Here is an 18716-nt window from a genome sequence, read left to right as displayed (position 1 = left end):
GATTTAATATTTTTATCAGGAAACAAAAGGTCCTTAACTTAACATAATGAACAAAAGGCAATTAATGAATTATAGACAACAATGTGTGCTATAAGCAAAAATGTCCAGCCGGACAATGATTTAATCAATGTTAGAAATTCAGCAGAATAGGGTGAACAATTATACAGTGGGATACAATCCTGTATCCAGTACATATAACACATAGAGGACAAAACCAAGAAAAATAAGGGGTAATTGCAGGCAATGATATAACGTGGAGACGCTAGTAAAGAGGTCGAAATTAACCTAGCTGACCTCATGTAGTAAACACAGTTTGGTAACACAATGGGGAAACTAGTGTGTGACTACAAAAACTGTCGACGGCGTTTCGATCCTATACAGAAATAAAAGGATCTTCATCAGGCCTAAGGATACATTGCCTGAGTGTTAACCATACAAGCCTTATGCTTGGCAGGGGCCAGGGGGACAGGGTACGGACATTCAGGAAGTGGCCATGAAAGTAAGAGGCAGTGCTCCTAGGTAATCAGTGTTGGTAAAGCGTTCAAGGCGCCACGGATCTAGAAGGCGCCGGTGGGGCGGGAGCCGCTGACACGAGCCATCGCGCCCAGTAGTGGTTACAGAATGATCCATTCGGATCATTAAGATTTCCTATCCCTGCCTATCCTTGTCAGACAGGATTCCCGCCGGAGTAATCGTACTCCTCCTCACCCCGAACAACGGTTCTGTTCCAAGGACCCCACGTAACGTGACCCATAGGCTCCCCGGAAGACCTATTTCCATGTGGCCGTTGACCACTCATCCTCCTGGAACCAAAGTACGCCAGGATTCGTACATTAATTAACGAATTGGGAGCCCTCCTTCCAAATCCAGCCCTCCACTTCCAACACTCAGCGGCTCCCACCCCGCTGGCGCCTGTAGTCACACACTAGTTTTCCCATTGTGTTACCCAACTGTGTTTACTACATGAGTTCAGCTAGGTTAATTTCGAACTCTTTACTAGCGTCTCCACGTTATATATTTGCCTGCAATTACCCCCTTATTTTTCTTGGTTTTGTCCTCTATGTGTTATATGTACTGGACACAGGATTGTATCCCACTGTATAGCTGTTCACCCTATTCTGCTGAATTTCTAACATTGATTAAATCATTGTCCGGCTGGACATTTTTTGCTTATAGCGCACATTGTTGTCTATAATTCATTAATTGCCTTTTGATGATTATGTTAAGGTAACAACCTTTTGTTTCTTGATAACACTGTTACCCCTAGTCCTTGATTACCTAGAGGGTTCGCTTGTTTCTTTAAAACTATAGATTTAATATGGCATAAAGGTCGACCTAAAGTAGTAAACATCAGAAGGGTTTAGTCTGCTCATCAAGGCGTTGCTTACCTTTTTAGATTTCATTTTGTTCCATAATTTTTCTACACATTTACCAAACCAGACACGTTCTGTTATATCGCTGCTGGTAAACCACAGCGCGTGGGCTTCCTTTCAAGTGTAAGTCGTATTTTTTAACAACATTGATTTAAGTGAAATGCGCCATGCAGATAAAAATTCGGGACAACAACAAAGTAGATGTATTAAAGATTCCTTTCTGTAGTGACAGAACCTGTAGTACTTATTGACAATTGATCTATTCCTCCAGGATACCCTAAACACATCAGAAGACAAGACCATGAATCTTGCACGCAGGATATGGTTCCTGCAGGGTCAACTTAGTGCCTTTTTTAAAATAAGGCTGTATGCAATTTGTTTCATAGGACACAAACTAGGACGAAGTGTGCTGCTCATTTAAGTTTTTTTAAGTTGGCATCCCTTGATAGCGCCAAGACTTGATTTTTTAAGGTGACTTTTAAAGCTGCTTACATAAGGGAGCTTGTAAGATTTTACATGATGAGGTTTAGGTCTTTAATGGCTGCTGGTAGGTGGGTTAACCATGGTTTGAACTCCTATTTATAGATTTCTTGTATCACCCTCTTCAATGTGTCTGGTTTAGCATTTGCTACTAGGTGATGGTATTTAAAGATTGATGACTTGCATACAAGATCCTGCTGGAGTAGACCTAACTCTTAACACATCTGCACTTGTAGGGTATACCGAGGGAGGTGGAATAGTTGTCGGTTTGTTTTACACTGAAGAGTGTTCAGGACTTGTAGAAATGCATACGGGAAAGCTTGGTGGCTGTATGAAATTGTAGTTATCAATTTAGCTTTGGTGACTCTTGAGATTGCTTCTGCTGATGGGCTATGCAAATGAGTCTGCAGTTTGCACAGATCAAATGTTAAATTGCTAGTTTTTTCAATCAATCAATCAGAACATTTGTAAAGCACACTACTCACCCATGCAGGTCTGAAGGCGCTTGAGGGGGGGTGGTCGGTAGGTGGGATGCTGCTACTGCTCGAATAGCCAGGTCTTGAGTAGTCTTCTGAAGGTTAGCAGGTCCTAGGTGTGCCGTAGGAGGGTGGGGAGGGTGTTCCAGGTCTTGGCAGCTAGGTGGGAGAACGATCTGCCGCTGGAGGTCGCTCTTCGGATGCGGGGGACGGTGGCGAGGGAGAGGTCGGTGGAGCGGAGCTGGCGGTTGGGGGTATAGAAGGTGAGACGTCTGTTGAGGTATGCTGGTCCGGTGTCGTGGAGTGCCTTGAGTGCGTAGGTGAGGAGCTTGAAAGTGATCCTCTTGTTGACGGGGAGCCAGTGCAGGTCTTTCAGGTGGGGTGTGATGTGGCTGCGGCGAGGGATGTCGAGGACCAGGCGTGCAGAGGCGTTCTGAATGCGTTGTAGTCGTTTAAGGAGTTTGGCCGAGGCTCCTGCGTAGAGGGCATTTCCGTAGTCCAACCTGCTGCTAACGAGGGCCTCGATGGCCATTCTTCTTGTTTCGGTGGGGATCCACCTGTAGAGGGTGTTGAAGCAGGAGGACGAGACGGCGTTGACCTGCTTAGTCATGGAGAGAGTAGAGTGGAGGATGAACCCAAGGTTGCGTGCGTGGTCGGTGGGTGTTGGTGCTGTTCCCAGTGCGGTCGGTCACCAGGAGTCGTCCCAGGCCGAGGGGGTGAGCCGAGGATGAGGACTTCTGTCTTGTCCGAGTTTAGCTTCAGGTGGCTGTTCATCATCCACTCGGTGACGGCTTTCATACCTTCCTGGAGGTTTTGGCAGTGAGGGGGTCCTTGGTAAGGGATAGGATGAGCTGAGTGTCGTGGGCGTAGGAGATGATGTTTAGGTCATTCAGTTGGGCGACGTGGGCGAGCGGTGCCATGTAGATGTTGAACAATGTCGGGCTGAGCCCTGGGGTACGCCGCAGATGATCTCGGTAGCTTCGGAGCGGAAAGGAGGGAGGCGGACGCTCTGGGTTCTGTGGGAGAGGAAGGATGTGGTCCAGTCCAGAACCTTGTCTCAGATCCCTGCGTCGTTGAGGCGTGTGCGTAGGGTGCGGTGGCAGACAGTGTCGAAGGTGGCTGACAGGTCCAGGAGGATGAGGGCCGCGGTTTCGCCATTGTCCATCAGGGCCCTGATGTCGTCGGTGGCTGTGATGAGGGCAGTTTCGGTGCTGTGGTTGCTGCGGACCCGGACTGGGACGGGTCCAGGATGCTTTCTCCCCGAGGTAGCGGGCCAGTTGTCTGTTGATGGTCTTCTCGATGACCTTCGCTGGGAAGGGGAGCAGGGAGATGGGCCAGAAGTTCTTGAGGTCCTTAGGGTCAGCCTTGGGTTTTTTGAGTAGGGCGTTGATCTCGGCATGCTTCCAGCTTTCCGGGAAGGTCGCTGTCTTGAAGGAGATGTTGATGGCTTTCCGGAGATAGGGTGCGATCGTGGTGCTGGGATTGTTGAAGATGTGCTGTGGGCATGGGTCTGACGGAGATCCGGAGTGGATGGTGTTCATGATTTTGATGGTGTCATCATTGCTTATGTTGGTCCAGGAGAGCAGGGGTTCGGTGCGGTTGGTGGCCATGGGGGCAAGGATCTCAGTGGCTGTCAGGGCCGTCGTGACGTTGAAGCTGTCGTGGATGTCTGCGATCTTGCAATGAAAGAAGGTGGCAACGGAGTCATACAGGTCTTGCGAAGGTGGGATGTCGTTGGTGTTGGAGCTGGGGTTAGAGAGTTCCTTCACGATGTTGAAGAGCTCTTTGCTGTTGTGTGCGTTGTTGTCTAGACTGTCTTTGAAGGAGGCTTTTTTGGCGGATCTGATGAGGTGATGGTGTTGGCGCATGGCGTTCTTGTGGGCTGCGTAGTTGTCCGGTGTCGGTTCACGGTGCCATGGCTTCTCTATTTTTCTGCAAGTTTGCTTGGAAACCTCGAGGTCTTCGGTGAACCAGCTGATGGAGGTCTTCGGTGAACCAGCTGGCTTTCTTGCTGGTGTGTCTGTTGAGGGTTCCTTGATCGGGTGAGGGTGTTGACCCAGTCGTCGATCCACTGTCTGAGGTTGCGTGCGGCGGTGTTGAGGTCGGTCGGGTCGGCGGGTGGGCTCCGGGCGAGGGTTGTTGTTAGCTGGTCTTCTGTGACTCTGCTCCAGCAGCGGCTAGGGATCTGTTGGGTGCTGCGGTGCGTGGTGGGTTTCCGGAAGGTTAAGTGGATGCAGCAATGGTCGGTCCAATGGAGTGCGGTGGAGGAGACGTGGGAGCTTGTGTTAGATGAGTATTGGGTTTGCTAGTAACCAATAACCAGACCCTAGGTAATTGTACATTGGGGTATATGTTATCTTTGACTGACCCAGAGACCAAAACTGAGTAGGCTCAATTTTGTTTTTCCCCAAACACCCTTACATTGGTTTTGGCCTCGTTGACCAACAGTTTACTAGTGTAGTTGTAGATGTTCAATTTGGCCAGTGCCCTTTGCATACAAATTTTTGTGTGATGTAAAATCACCAGATCCTTCCACGTATTGGATAATGTGAATCTTGAATGAGCCAAGACTAGGAGGCAAGGACTCAAGTAAGGCCATACCAAGGTCAGCTGTGTAGATTTAAACAATAGAAGCACCAAAACACATGCTTGTTGTTAGAAACCCGAGTTATTTGTATTGATTCTGCAGCTTTGTCAGGATTATTATCTTTAGTACCTTATCTCTGTATTTAACTCTAGTTGTAACAAATGACACACCTTCAGAATATCTCTGTCTCTGGGTGTCTGTGACTTCAGTAGAACACTGACATGTCTAGTATTGAAATAAAAATAATATCAATGTAATTGATATTAGTAGGGATCTTTTGTAACCTTACTCCCTTCTCTAATAAAGGTAAATACCTTCTGCTTCTGTGAGTATACCCTCTCTTATTTTCATATACATTCAAGATAATTTCTTAAATTGTTTCATAAACATTCATCAATATAATCTAGTTCACATTGATACTAAATAAATCACTTCCTTGAGTGCATAATATTGCCTTAAATACAACATGTAATCCTAAGGAGTTAGGTCCATCAGGGTATGGGGGAGGCTGGACCCTTTTTAAAGTACACAACACAAAACGTGCCTACACCACCCTAATTTTTACACAACACCGTTTGTGTAGGTCAAAAATTATTTATTGAATTTCGACCTGGTATTTTCATTTTATACCGTTCAATTTTTTCCAAGACTTTTATAAAGGTTAATTTGCAAAAAAGGGAACAACTGTACATTCATATATTTACAGTATTGTACATGATACTTTACAAACAAAAATCCAAAAATCAATATACACTCAATAAAATCATCAATGACATCATCCATACCAAAACAATTTTTACACCAAAATAATTCTTATACAAAAAAACTTATTATGTACATGTATATTTTTGATATCAGGACATGAAAGACAAAATCAAAAGACGAGGAATACAGTCAATTGAATAAGATTAATCAATACTCTCTAGACTAGCAACTGCTGATTTCTACTGTAGATAAACCATTTATTCCTCCGAACTTGCGTTTCGAGACCAGGAAACCAGTTCCTGGAATCTCATCAGGGCGTTTTCTTTTGTCTGTGGGTAATGTAAAGAAAACAATGAAGTTTTATTTACAAAATTAGGTGCTCGTCTCCATTTAAGCTACACAAAGTGTTTTTCAGATTATTTCTGGCTCAGGATGTATCTACATACCGAATTATTTTGAGGCGGGGGACTGTGGGGAACTTTTTCTCTTACATTCACATGCAGTAAGCGCTGATTTCTTGGTGTAAAAGCCACACAACTCTAACCAAAAAAATGACGAGTATTAGTCATTTATAAATATCGTGTTGTTACTTAATTTAAAGGAAGCGTCCGCATTTCAACATACCTTTCTCGTGGTGCTTATTCTTTAGATATTTTATCTTTTAGTGCTTAGCGCTCTTGTGTTCCTTTACACACTGGTCTGGCTCCTGTGGCAGGGGAGTCAGACCGATTTGTTGGCCTTCCACGAATGGCTTAATGCCAGAATGGCGATATAAAATTTTCCATTGAACATAGTAATACCAGAATGACATTTCTGGATGTAGAATTTACATGTGTCCAGGGACAATTGAAAACATCCCTATACAAAAAGAATACTGATTGAAACACTATTTTACACCTTAGAAGTTCACATCCATGGAATTTAAAAGCAAACCTCCCATATGGGCAACTACTACGAATTAGGAGAAATTGCTCTGATGTGAGAGATTATGAGGTTCATGCCCACAATTTCTGCAATGACATGAAACAGAGGGGGTACCCCAAAAAACTTTTGAAACATTCTTTCAAGAGAGCGCGGTTCACGCCCCGTGAATGCCTTCTCCAAGTGAAAAAAAGACCAACACTGGAACCACTGGTGTGTGTAACAACTTTTGGGCCTGACACACGCAAAATGAGACAGGCAGTTTTGAAAAATTTCTACAGTAGAAATCAGCAGTTGTTAGTTTAGAGAGTATTGATTAATCTTATTCAATTGACTGTATTCTTCGTCTTTTGATTTTGTCTTTCATTTCCTGATATCAAAAATATACATGTACATAATACGTTTTTTTGTATAAGAATTTTTTTGGTGTAAAAATTGTTTTTGGTATGGATGATGTCATTGATGATTTTTTTGAGTGTATATATTGATTTTTGGATTTTTGTTTGCAAAGTATCATGTACAATACTGTAAATATATGAATGACAGTTGTTCCCTTTTTTGCAAATTAACCTTTATAAAAGTCTTGAAAGGAAAAGAAACAAGCATTGGAAATGCAATAGGTCTCGCACCATTAGAGTTAGTGTTTTTAGAATTGTTTATGGGTTTTTTTTATAAATGTTTAGCATTTTTGTTTCCTGTAGCCAATGCTAAAGTATTACAAATAAAAAAAGCCATAAACATTTCTAAAAGCTCTAACTGAAATGGTCTGAGAACTATTGCACTGTGTGAGGGTGAGGGTGAGTGAGGGTGAGGGTGAGTGAGGGTGAGTGAGGGTGAGGGTGAGTGAGGGTGAGTGAGGGTGAGGGGTTGAGGGTGAATGAGGGTGAGTGAGGGTGAGGGGTTGAGGTTGAGGGTGAGGTGTTGAGGGTGAGTGAAGGTGAGTGAGGGTGAGGGTGAGTGAGGTGTTGAGGGTGAGTGAGGGTGAGGGTGAGTGAGGGGTTTTGGGTGAGTGAGGGTGAGGGGGAGTAGTTGAGGCTGAGTGAGGGTGAGTGAGAGTGAGGGTGAGTGAGGGGTTGAGGTTGAGGGTGAGGGGTTGAGGGTGAGTGAGTGAGGGTGAGGGGTTGAGGGTGAGTGAGGGTTTGAGGGTGAGGGGTTGAGGGTGAGGGAGGGTGAGTGAGGGTGAGGGGTTGAGGGGGAGGGGTCGAGGGGGAGGGGTTGAGGGTGAGTGAGGGTGAGTGAGTGAGGGTGAGGGGTTGAGGGTGAGTGAGGGTGAGGGGTTGAGGGTGGGTGAGTGAGGGTGAGGGTTTGAGGGTGAGGGGTTGAGGGTGAGTGAGTGAGGGTGAGGGGTTGAGGGTGAGTGAGTGTGAGGGGTTGAGGGTGAGTGAGGTTGAGGGTGGTTGAGTGAGGATGAGTGAGAGTGAGGGTGAGTGAGGGGGTGAGGGTGAGTGAGGGGGTGAGGGGGAGGAATGCGGCCTGCTCTTCCTACTTGTGTGGCAAGTATTTAAAGTTGCTGCCGTAGCTCAAGCTGCTGAGACGGGGGGACATGGGGGGCTGCGACAAGGAAAGGATTGGCAGGGAGGGCGCAACAGGAAGGCTCTCACTGGACGTGCGTGGCTCCACCTAATGCAGGAAAAGGAGGAGTTTCTGACACAAAATATCTGTTGAAAATTATAAATTTAAGTAGGGAAGCTGTGATTTGTCCCGATTTCCTGGGTCCACTGTGTACAAATCGGCCAGTCAACGAGTGTTTATTCGTGTTTTCTTATGTTGAGGCTTTGTTTTTTTTTTTTTACCCCTTAGTGCAGTCTTCTGCAGTTTGTAGAATATAGCGTGAATTCGATCAGAAGGGATCAGAGCACTTTGCGTAAGCGAGAGTTACATTACACTAGGCCACATGCATTGTTCAAGGCATCAGGAAATTAGGGGATTTGCCCAGAATCTCAAGAGTTTGAGCCAAAACTGAGATTGGAACCGGGTTACCGAGTTCCAAAGACTGCAGATCGGGCTGAAACACCACATCGCGTTTAGAGGGAGGCAGAACCCACATGATGGAAGCTTGGCTCGTTATGGGGTCGAGGTTCCGGTTTTATGAACATGACAATTTAGCTGTAATGAAATAAAGGATTAAATAACGCAATGCCTTGCAGCCAAAAGGTTAATTTAGATCACGGTTTCCTTTTATTATTTACAGCATTGTTCGGGGGGGGATATAGAAACAACACGAGGGTCAGCGTGTGGGTTAAAGTAAAAGCAACATGGTGGAGGGTGTGTGCAGGCAGTGGAGCTAAGCATCAGGATGAGCACAACAGGAAGGGGACCGAGCCCTAGCCGTACTTGCAGTGCTGGGAGACGTGAGGCAAGGGATGGGAGTGGAGGTGAGGGGGTGTTTCTGACGTGAATCCTGTGTTAATGAAAAGAAGGCGAGATCTCACTTCTTATGCTCAGCAGTCAGCTCTGCCACTCCCAGCTCTGTAATTCAAAAGTGAAAGCGCTTGCTAAACAAACAATTCATCCTCTCGTGGTCTAGAAGCTGCAATTTTTCACAAAAACACATATTTCGGATGCTATTTATTAGAAATTTAACAAGCATTTGCACCGGAGGCCAGTACTTACCAGCATAGTCCTAGGTCTGTACCGCATTGATGCTGGCTGCGGGTCGGCGGCTCTTTTGCCGAGGATGATCTTCAGAGCTGGGAAGAGAGCAGTGGGCTAACTCGGGAGGGGGCGGAGCGGGTAAAATAAACAAACGAGACGGAGGGAAGAGAGGGGAGGGGGGAGGAGAAATGCGACACGGCGGGAAGGGGAGGGGGCGGAGCGGGTTAAATTAAACAAACGAGACGGAGGGAAGAGAGGGGAGGGGGGAGGAGAAATGCGACACGGCGGGAAGGGGAGGGGGCGGAGCGGGTTAAATTAAACAAACGAGACGGAGGGAAGAGAGGGGAGGGGGGAGGAGAAATGCGACACGGCGGAAAGGGGAGGGGGCGGAGCGGGTTAAATTAAACAAACAAGACGGACGTAGGAGAGGGGAGGGGGGAGGAGAAATGGTACACAGCGGGAAGGGGAGGGGGCGGAGCGGGTAAAACAAGACGGACGTGCACGCGCTTTTAAGCTCAATGCGCATGCGCATTGAGCTTAAAAGTCACGGGCACTGCAAGGAATCGCCACGATTCCTTGCAGTGGATAAAGAGTGGATAAGCCCCCATAGTCTCGCTTGCTCGATGCGCATGCGCATCGACAGGCGAGACCTAAAAATTGAATGGTATAAAATGAAAATACCAGGTCGAAATTCAATAAATAGTTTTTGACCTACACAAACTGTGTTGTGTAAAAATAAGGGTGGTGTAGGCACGTTTTGTGTTGTGTACTTTAAATACAACATGTGCATTAAGAAAAATATCAACAGCCATTAAGGAGGTGAGGATTCTACTGGTTCCTCACACATCAGCAGTCTTTAAGGCGTTAGGATCATTCTGGTTTCTCACATGTCCGGGGTCTTTAAGACGTATCCAGATGTGCAAAAAGAAATTAAACGTTTATACTCCTTCTTTGTTATCTCTGAAACAGTACTTCTATTAAGGATTATTCCCAGAGTACAAAATCTCTCTATTCAGCCATGACTTCATCCAAAAAAGTCTCTACGTTTTTCTCGGGGTCTAGCAATAAGTTTCTGACTACCCCAGCGAAGTACCTCAATTGCCTAGCAAGGACTCACTGACCCCGAGAAAACAAACTCGATAACTTCAAGAACGTTATCTCTATTTTCAAATGTCATTATAGCTCTGTGGCTTTATGGGAAATGTAGTTTCCTGAGTTGAGCTCAGACCCCTTTGGCACCTTCAAAGTTGCCAAGGTTTTCAATAAGCAGCCCCAACAGTATAAAGGCAGTCTTTCCTTCCTCAGAATGGGCATAACTCTTGTGAGTTCAGGGTATGGAGCTCATGTCCCCTGCGAGTGCTCAAATGTAAAAACAATTCCCAAAGATCATTACCCTATCCTAGTGAAAACTGGTTTCAGTGTAAAAGATCATTTTATAAAGGAGATCAGAATTAGGGTTTACTCCAGGAGTAATATTGGGTTTTTATATAACATTGGAGCTTCTTTTAAGTTTTTTTTTTGTTGGAATACATTTGAGAGTGCAATTTTTGTTATCTCTGCTAAGATTAATGGTAGTGTTAGGCCACCCGCATGACCAATTCTACCACTCCATGCTATGGTAGCCCATCCACTTCTGCTTAAACCTGTGAAATTTGAAAAACCCAAAATGTTATCTCACTTTGTATAGTGTCAATTTATCAATGTATAAGCATATCAATATTGCAAATTAAATGTGGGGATTTCTCTAGTAGAGTTCAATTTGATTGAATAATCTTTATTCTTTTTTATGTATGTATAATGACGTGCTGTTGAGAATTTTGTTGTTTCATGGGAAGTTCACTGTGGTTCACAAATGGTAACGCACCGGACCAACACTTTTGGGAAAATATGCTAATCCCCCTTTGGTGTAAATTACAGGGAATGCTTAGTTATTTGTGTTGAGCTCTGTCTGTTTTTCTGTCTCTCTCTCTCACGTTAGCTATGGCGTGCTGCTGTGGGAGCTCCTGACGGGAGAAGTGCCCTTCAGAGGAATCGATGGTCTTGCTGTTGCCTACGGAGTTGCCATGAACAAATTAGCGCTTCCTATTCCTTCCACCTGTCCGGAGCCTTTCACAAAGCTAATGGAAGGTAATGCATGAGGGGGTATCTGTAGGTAGTAGGTGTGCAGTATGTGCAAAAAAGGAAACTATATGTTGCTTGGTCTGGGGCCACACAGCAAGACCATGGTGTGCCCATGTTGCATGTTTGAAGATGTATTCTACGAGGGGAAAGGGAGATTTTTGGTGGCTGTAAGCATAAAGGGAAACTTATTGCTACATAAGCCATCCTTTTACTTCACCCTTATATTCAGCTGTCAATCCACAGAGAGGAGCATATTTACTAATATTTGACGCAAAGCAACAACCAAATTTGCGGCATTGCGTTAAATGGATAGAGCAGAACAATGACATAGCTACTAACAAATGACACTTATTAGGTCTCGTCTGGCGAACGCAGCGCATGCCCTGCATCGCCTTGGCGAGACAATTGTTGTCGGTTTGGTGCGTTAAGTGAGACAAACCATGTGCGCTCACGGACAGGCGATGTGCACACGCATGGTGTCTCCTCCCTGCCTGACACGCTCCCACAGCATGTCCCACGCTCTCACCGCGCACATGTTTTACTATGAGGTGGATGTGACTTTCATCAGCATCGATCTGGAATTCTAACTTTTTCCGTTGATATAACTGCTTCTGGATACACATGTTAGAGAAGAGCAGAACTATTGCTGTAAGCTGTGTGCAGTAAATTTGACTTAAGAACTTCATAGCGGAAGAACGGGTAAAATGTTATTTCTGTGCAAGTGTTTAGAGTAGGGTGAAATGGGTTGACTGTCTCTTATGCCCTGAAATGTCAGTGATGTGTAAAATTGCTGTTTAGCCATGATAGGATTTAAAAGGCTTGTGATCTTACTGCACCCTACCTCTCCATGTTAAGGAACGTTGCCTCCATTCACCTATGCAGCATTAAGTTTGCTAGTGGTTAATGAGACTTGTAAGTTTTAGGGGGGTTGCAGGAATTGGTTTGAGTCTTTTTAAAACATTATTTTGCTGATGGGTAGTATGGATTGGTTTTCAGTTTAAAAACTCTGCACTGTACCTATTCATTGTTTAAATAGTGGTTTTATTCATGCTTGATTGAGAGTCTGGCGAATGAGAGGGCATTAGACAGATGTATGCTAAGTATATATGTATAGACAGATGCCAAGGATATTGAGATGCATGCCACAGACTAGATGTGTGCCTTTAAGTCGGCGCATGAGCGTTGGGAGGCTGATACCTGGGGTAGCAAGTTCAGTGCATTTACTATAGTAGTTTGAAGTTCCCCACATAAATGTACAAATCGTTTTATTTGTATGCTAGTATATGCATAATGTATCAGAGAGGGTAGCACACATTTGTCATGTGCACATCACAATGACTTAATATTCCTTAGTGAGACATGATATCATATGTTGGTTTGGTATGAATTTTGATGCAGGGAATTTATCGGTAAGGAGGATGCAGTTTGGCATAAAACAATTGTTTCATGCCAAACTGCTCTGGAGTGCTATGAGAACATCGCTTTTAGAGGTAGTTTGATTAAATGAGCTTGAGTTCAAATCATTATTGATATACCTGCATTCTGCAGTAGGTGACTCCTTATTATTGTCTGTGAAAATGAATATAAGAACAAATAAAAGGGAGCAGAATGTAGAAAACAAAGGGAGTAGGAAAATATAGCGATACCTGTCGTAGAGAGCAATCCTGTGATTGGGTGGATTTGGCAATTCGTTTCCAGGAGGTTGAAAAGCTTTTTTTTTGTTCTGGTGGAAAGTAGTAAATTTGTGGGGAATTTGTGGTGGCATTTATTTTGTGGTTCGTGCTTGGATACCTTTTAAATTTGCTTGAAGTCATTTCTTCCTCATCCAAAATATAATTTGTAGACCTATTTCTTTAGACTGTGGATTGCCTCTCTTGCACCCTTTCCAATCTATTAATTCTGTGGTATGGTTCGGTTTTGTCACTTATCTGTTTTGTACCATTTAAAGATATTTAGGGAGGGCTGTTGGACTGAAGGAGGAAAGGTCAGGTCTTATTGCATTGCAAATTATGGCATAGCTTACAGTCTTCTTTTGGAAACAAAGCATAGGGTGTTATCCACACTGGTGTTGCAAACCTTAGGAAGTTCCTAATGGCTATATTGAAAGTGTTGGGACATTCTTCAGTGCTTTAAAAATATAATTTTCTAGTTGGGGCAAAATTCAGTAGGTATTTGTATCTGCTTATTTCTTCTTGGCATCACATGCATTAGTACTCAAACCTGGTGTGAATTCTTGTTTGTGGCACATGGATTAATTCTTCTTGTAGAGTAGGAAATCTAGACCCCACCACTCCATGTCAGTAAAAACAAGCATTTGCAATGCAACAGGTCTCCCATTTACACAAGTGTAAGCTTTTGTCATTGTAAATGACAATGCCTTTTATTTAAGTTTTAAAAACGAAAACAAGGGGGGAGGAGCCAAACTGGCAACCAAGATGGCCGCTTAGGCTCCCGGCTCCGTAGACCTCCTCATCCTGCTACAATATCCTGCTAGATATCCTGTGCCTATGCAACGCTCCCGTGTAGACGAATCGAAATAATGCCGCATCGTGAGACCCCGAAAGTTCCACCGGCTTCGAGAACGCAGAAATATCGTCATGAAGTTTGCGGCCTACATCAGCTCTGAAGCCAGGGCCTCGAGTAGAAGTCTAGCCGGCACCTAGTTGAATAACATCGGCCATAGGAGTTCGGGAGGAGCCGGTCCACCGGAACGGAAGTGAAGTTTTTGTCCGATCTTCACATTAAACATCCGAACTGATTGGCGCTGCAGTGGAGCACCTCACGGATACCACGGATGCAAGTTGGGTAATTAACTGTCGGAGCCAGTAACGTGAACGGCTTGGAAACCGTCTGATATGTGACCCGACGGATGCGGTCACATCCTGACGGCGGCTCCGGAATATCCTTGCACACAGACGGGTCGGTGCGTGTGTCATCATCTCTAACTCTAGTGGGTCTATCCCTACGGGCCCGACGGATCGACCATGGCGGAAATGTATGACATGACACCCAATATCGACCTGCGTAGGATTCAAACCCGACTCTCCAAGGGGTCCAGGAAAAGGCGATCGAATGACTTGGGACGATATAGCCTAACTAAGGGGTCTCCGAAACCTGACCAGAATGTCGCCAACGAGGGGGAACAATCAGCGATGACCAGGGTTGAACCTACGCTTGGAGCTCTAATGGCGGCTGTCGGTGGTCTTCACCTTTCCCTGAACCGGAGAGCTCAAGCTCTGGAACGCAAATTGGATGCCGTTGCTTTCGACATGGGGCATATGAAAGCAGCTTTTGTTCAATTTCATGACACTGCGAGAGAAACGGCGTCCACAGCAACTGGTTTAATCAATGCCATCAACCCGATACAACGAGAGAGGCGTAAGACTCTGATCTGCAAATCAGCTAATGACCATGTATTGGAAGTCCCTGTTGAGTTGGCGTGTTCAATATTGACATTGACGGAGGGAAAATTGCGACATGCAATACATCTGAGGGCTCATGTGAGGACTCAGGAGTGGTTTGACAAGGTGGCCCCCTTGCCCTTTCCGAACTCAGTGAAACTGGACTTGAAACAACGTCGGGAGTTCTTATCGACGCGGATGGGACCCAGTGCCAACGAGATTGAATATGCCCATATGTTTTCGGCTCGCTCCTGTGTTAAGCCAATCGAACACTTCTGGTTCTTTGACTCTTTCAAGATGGCGACTGTTTGGTTGAAGAACATTTGTGTGCCCGATCGAACTGGCCAGGGCTGAGAACGGCTTATCCTTCAAGACATTTGTTCGAGTGGTGGCTGTGTGGGACTCACTTTCTAATGTTGATACCGGGAGGCGATGTAGGCGAGTAATGAATCCCCCGATCTTAGCCTGATCGTGTAATCGTTAAATATCCGTAACTAGGGGAGGCTTAGAGTTAGCAGGAGGGGAGAGGCTGGGAGCCTGTATGAAGGCCCTCCTCCATTTACTACTATTAGTTATCTTAGTTTAGATGGGGCGACAGGCACACGGCTAGTTGGGGTCTGGCGTAAGCTACATGCAGGGGTGCAGGGTGGGGGGGGGGTGTTGCGCGCTTTGCATTTTTTATTTTATTTTCTCTTCTTACTTTATCATTTATCCTGACCCTTTTTTCAGTGTTATGGTGACAATGCGAGCTTCATTATTCTGATTTGTTTATCTTCTACATACAAGGTCTGTAATTTATCCATTTCATGATCTTAGTATAGAGGGGCATTACAAGCTTTATTATCCTGATTTTGTGAGCTGCGAGACCGAAGGGCAGCACGCTTTGTAGAGGGCACGCTCCGGTAGTTTCATAATCCTGACTGACTAAGAGTGTTTGAGTCTCAGTGTCCTGTGTAATATGCCGCTACTATCCTGATTTTTCAACGGTTTGATATTTGTATGTACCTGATTGCATTGCACCTGATACGCTCTTATTGTTATTTGTTTTTAATATTAATAAAAAGATTTATTTAAAAAAACGAAAACCTAACTAAAACGCATTGTTATTTGTAATGTGAACTGCTCAAACTTGCGTAAATGGGAGACCTATTGCATTGCAAATGCTTGTTCTCTCTCAGCCTGCGCTGCCGCACTTTAGGGAGCATTGAGCCACGCACACGTTCTTGCAGCATGGTGTGCAAGGGTGAGCGTGTGATGTCTAGCATCGGCTTTGCACTGGTAGGATACCTTGCAGTATAAAATACTATTCTTGATATGATTTAAAACTTTTCCAGGTTTGCATGTGTGCTGTACAGTACAACACACATGCAAAGCGGAGAAGTTTAGAGAACAATGTTACACCCGCCTCGAGGTGGTGTACACTTTAGTCACAATGTCCTGTCTACCCTTGTTTAGTACATAGGAATGGCTGTCAGAATCCATGGATGGTTGCTTAGGAACACTCATGTACCACACATGGTATGCCTGCTTCTGTCAAAGTAACTCAAAGTAGCGCATAGCACTACTTTGTATTATTAAAAGGCTACTTTCCAGCGCAAGACGTGAATTCAAATTCTACACTTTGCCCTGGTTTTTGTCACTTCGGTGATGCAAACAGGCTGCCAGTGTAAATCTGCCCTGAGATGTCCAGACTGGCCAAGGGGGTTACAACATAATATTCCTGTTTGCAAACTGAAGCCTTCACAATATGTGGCCCCGGTTAAAAAAGAGAGTAATGGTTAGAAACGCATTATTCCTGCGACTGCGCATGGTTTATTAGTTGTTCTGTACATGATGGTCCATTAGTTGTTTTGTACATGTAGGAGATGCATTGTCTCTTGGGTGAATGTGTAGTGGAAAAGACATTTAGAGCACCTAGTGCCTGTGCACTGGTTGCATGGTGGTTAGCAGTAGCGGTCGGCAGTAGGAGTTACTGCAGGGTGATGACGTGGGCAGGGGGAGGGGCAGGGTGGCGGGTAGTAATGTATGATTACGGAGTTTTACAGGTAAGTAACCATTTAAATAAATAAAACAAATTTCGTTGCTCGCACTGCATCACATGTGATGCAGTGCGCGCAACGAAATTTGTTTTATTTATTTAAAGAGTAGCTCTGTGTGCTGTTCAGAAGATTTTGTAGCCCTACTTTGGTATGGCTTATTAGGACTATGTCGTCCGCATATAAGAGGCAGTTCACATTAGTCTAAGTTAATGTTGATTCTTGGAGTCCTTTGTACTGTAATTTTCCTTAGGAGAGCAGAAAATGCACGAGGATGTTAGCATATTATAACTTGTGAAGGGATACAGTACTTTTCTCTGCAGTGTACATTGATTTAGAAAAACAGAAGACAAGGAATGTGTGGGAATACGCGAATCAACCAGTCAGTATGTTATGAATGCGTTCCCTACTCTCCCATCTCTGTATATTTTTATCAGCCAATAAAATGCATCACAACCTCCACAGAAAATATTGGGAGGTAACGAGGAAAATATTTAACAGTAAAATGTATTTTGTTATCTGCCAACAAAGCCGGTCTTCCTTAATGATATGGTACCTATAACATACTTTACCTGTGAGGAATGCATCTAACTCCGCTTTGCTCATAAAAAAATCAGACTACGTGGTCTAGGCAGGTGACATCCAGAATAATGTAGATAACCGCAGTCAGCGGCCACAGAAAACATATGCCATCAAGACCTCGTGTACTTTCATCCCTGTTCCTTATTTAGGTGCATTGTTCTTGGTACTAGCTGGCATTTGAAGTAGTGAAGTTATCATTTGGACGTTGTGAGCCTAAACAATGGGTACCCTGCTATCAGCAGACTACATATCGAAAGAAACAATCCCCGCTTACCTTAAGTAAATAATGATATTAGAATGCTCTAGGCTTTCCCCTACCCCTGCCAGGTTGTTCACTATTTATTTATTTATTTATTTATTTTATTTTATTTATAATGCGCACAGCTACCCAAACAGGGTTTCCCGGCACCAAGGGACAGCCTAAAAGAGGGAACAGAGAGACAAACTTAGTTTACTGCGTGAAAGCCATGTCTTAGGGTGCTTCTGGAAGCTGGTGAATGTAGAAGTTTTTTTCAAGGAAATAGGTAGCAAATTCCACAGCTTAGGACCTAGATGGGAAAAGGAACGACCACCCATTCTCACTCGTTTGAAACGTGGGATCACAAAGTCACCGTGAGTGGAAGAACGAAGAGTACGAACTGGGGCGTAGGGATGAACAAGTTCTTGGAGGTATAATGGCGCAGTACCATGTTTTATTTAAAAAATATAGCAAGGAGCTTTGAAATTAATTCTGCTGGTGATCCTGAGCCAGTGAAGGCCAAGGAGAGATTGAGAGATGGAGACACTTCTCGATACATGGCAAAGGATGCGGGCTGCAGAATTCTGTACAACCTGAAGCTTTCTTAAAACATCCTGGCATGCACCCAGATAAAGAAAATTGCCATAGTCTAGGCGAGAGATGATCAAAGCCTGGACCACAGTTCTTTGAGAGGTGACGGGGAGCATCCACATGATCTTACGAAGCCATTTCAAGATGACAAAGCATGTCGGGGCCACTCTCACCACCTGCGGCCGCATAGAGAGGTTTTCATCAATTAAGAAGCACAGGTTGCGAACCTGCGTGACAGGCAAAGGAAAAGGGCCCATTTCCTGAGGCCAGTGTTTGGGGCCCCATAGGTCCCTATGTTTTCCTAATATTAAAATCTCTGTCTTGTCCCCGTTTAACTTCAGGAAGTTAGCCTGCATCCATTGTGAGACCTTACTAAGTCCATGCTGGAGAACTGACATTTTTCCATCTTTGGCAGAAGAAAGAGAAAAGATGATTTGAGTGTCATCTGCATATGAGAACAGTGAAAGACCAGCATCTTCCACGATGGTGGCTAAGGGTCTAATGTAGATATTAAAGAGGAAAGGACACAATATGGACCCTTGAGGAACTCCATATGCAGATGAACAGATTTTGGAGGCAGCCTTGGAGGAAAAAACCTGGAAGGTGCGAT

General features: G+C 44.7%; 1 protein-coding gene across 1 annotated transcript in view; it reads left to right on the top strand.

Annotated features, from left to right (window-relative positions):
* Positions 1-18716, top strand: part of MAP3K9 (mitogen-activated protein kinase kinase kinase 9) — a 349830-nt gene that overhangs the window by 152208 nt on the left and 178906 nt on the right. The window contains exon 4 of the mRNA XM_078659615.1: positions 11116-11264. Within this exon, the coding sequence (XP_078515741.1) occupies positions 11116-11264 (149 nt within the window). The remainder of the gene's footprint in view (positions 1-11115; positions 11265-18716) is intronic.

This window comes from Lissotriton helveticus, chromosome 9, assembly GCF_964261635.1.
Source record: "Lissotriton helveticus chromosome 9, aLisHel1.1, whole genome shotgun sequence".
Classification (NCBI taxonomy): Eukaryota; Metazoa; Chordata; class Amphibia; order Caudata; family Salamandridae; genus Lissotriton; species Lissotriton helveticus.
Note: the sequence above shows the minus strand (reverse complement) of the source record. Positions and strands in the feature narration are given on the sequence as shown.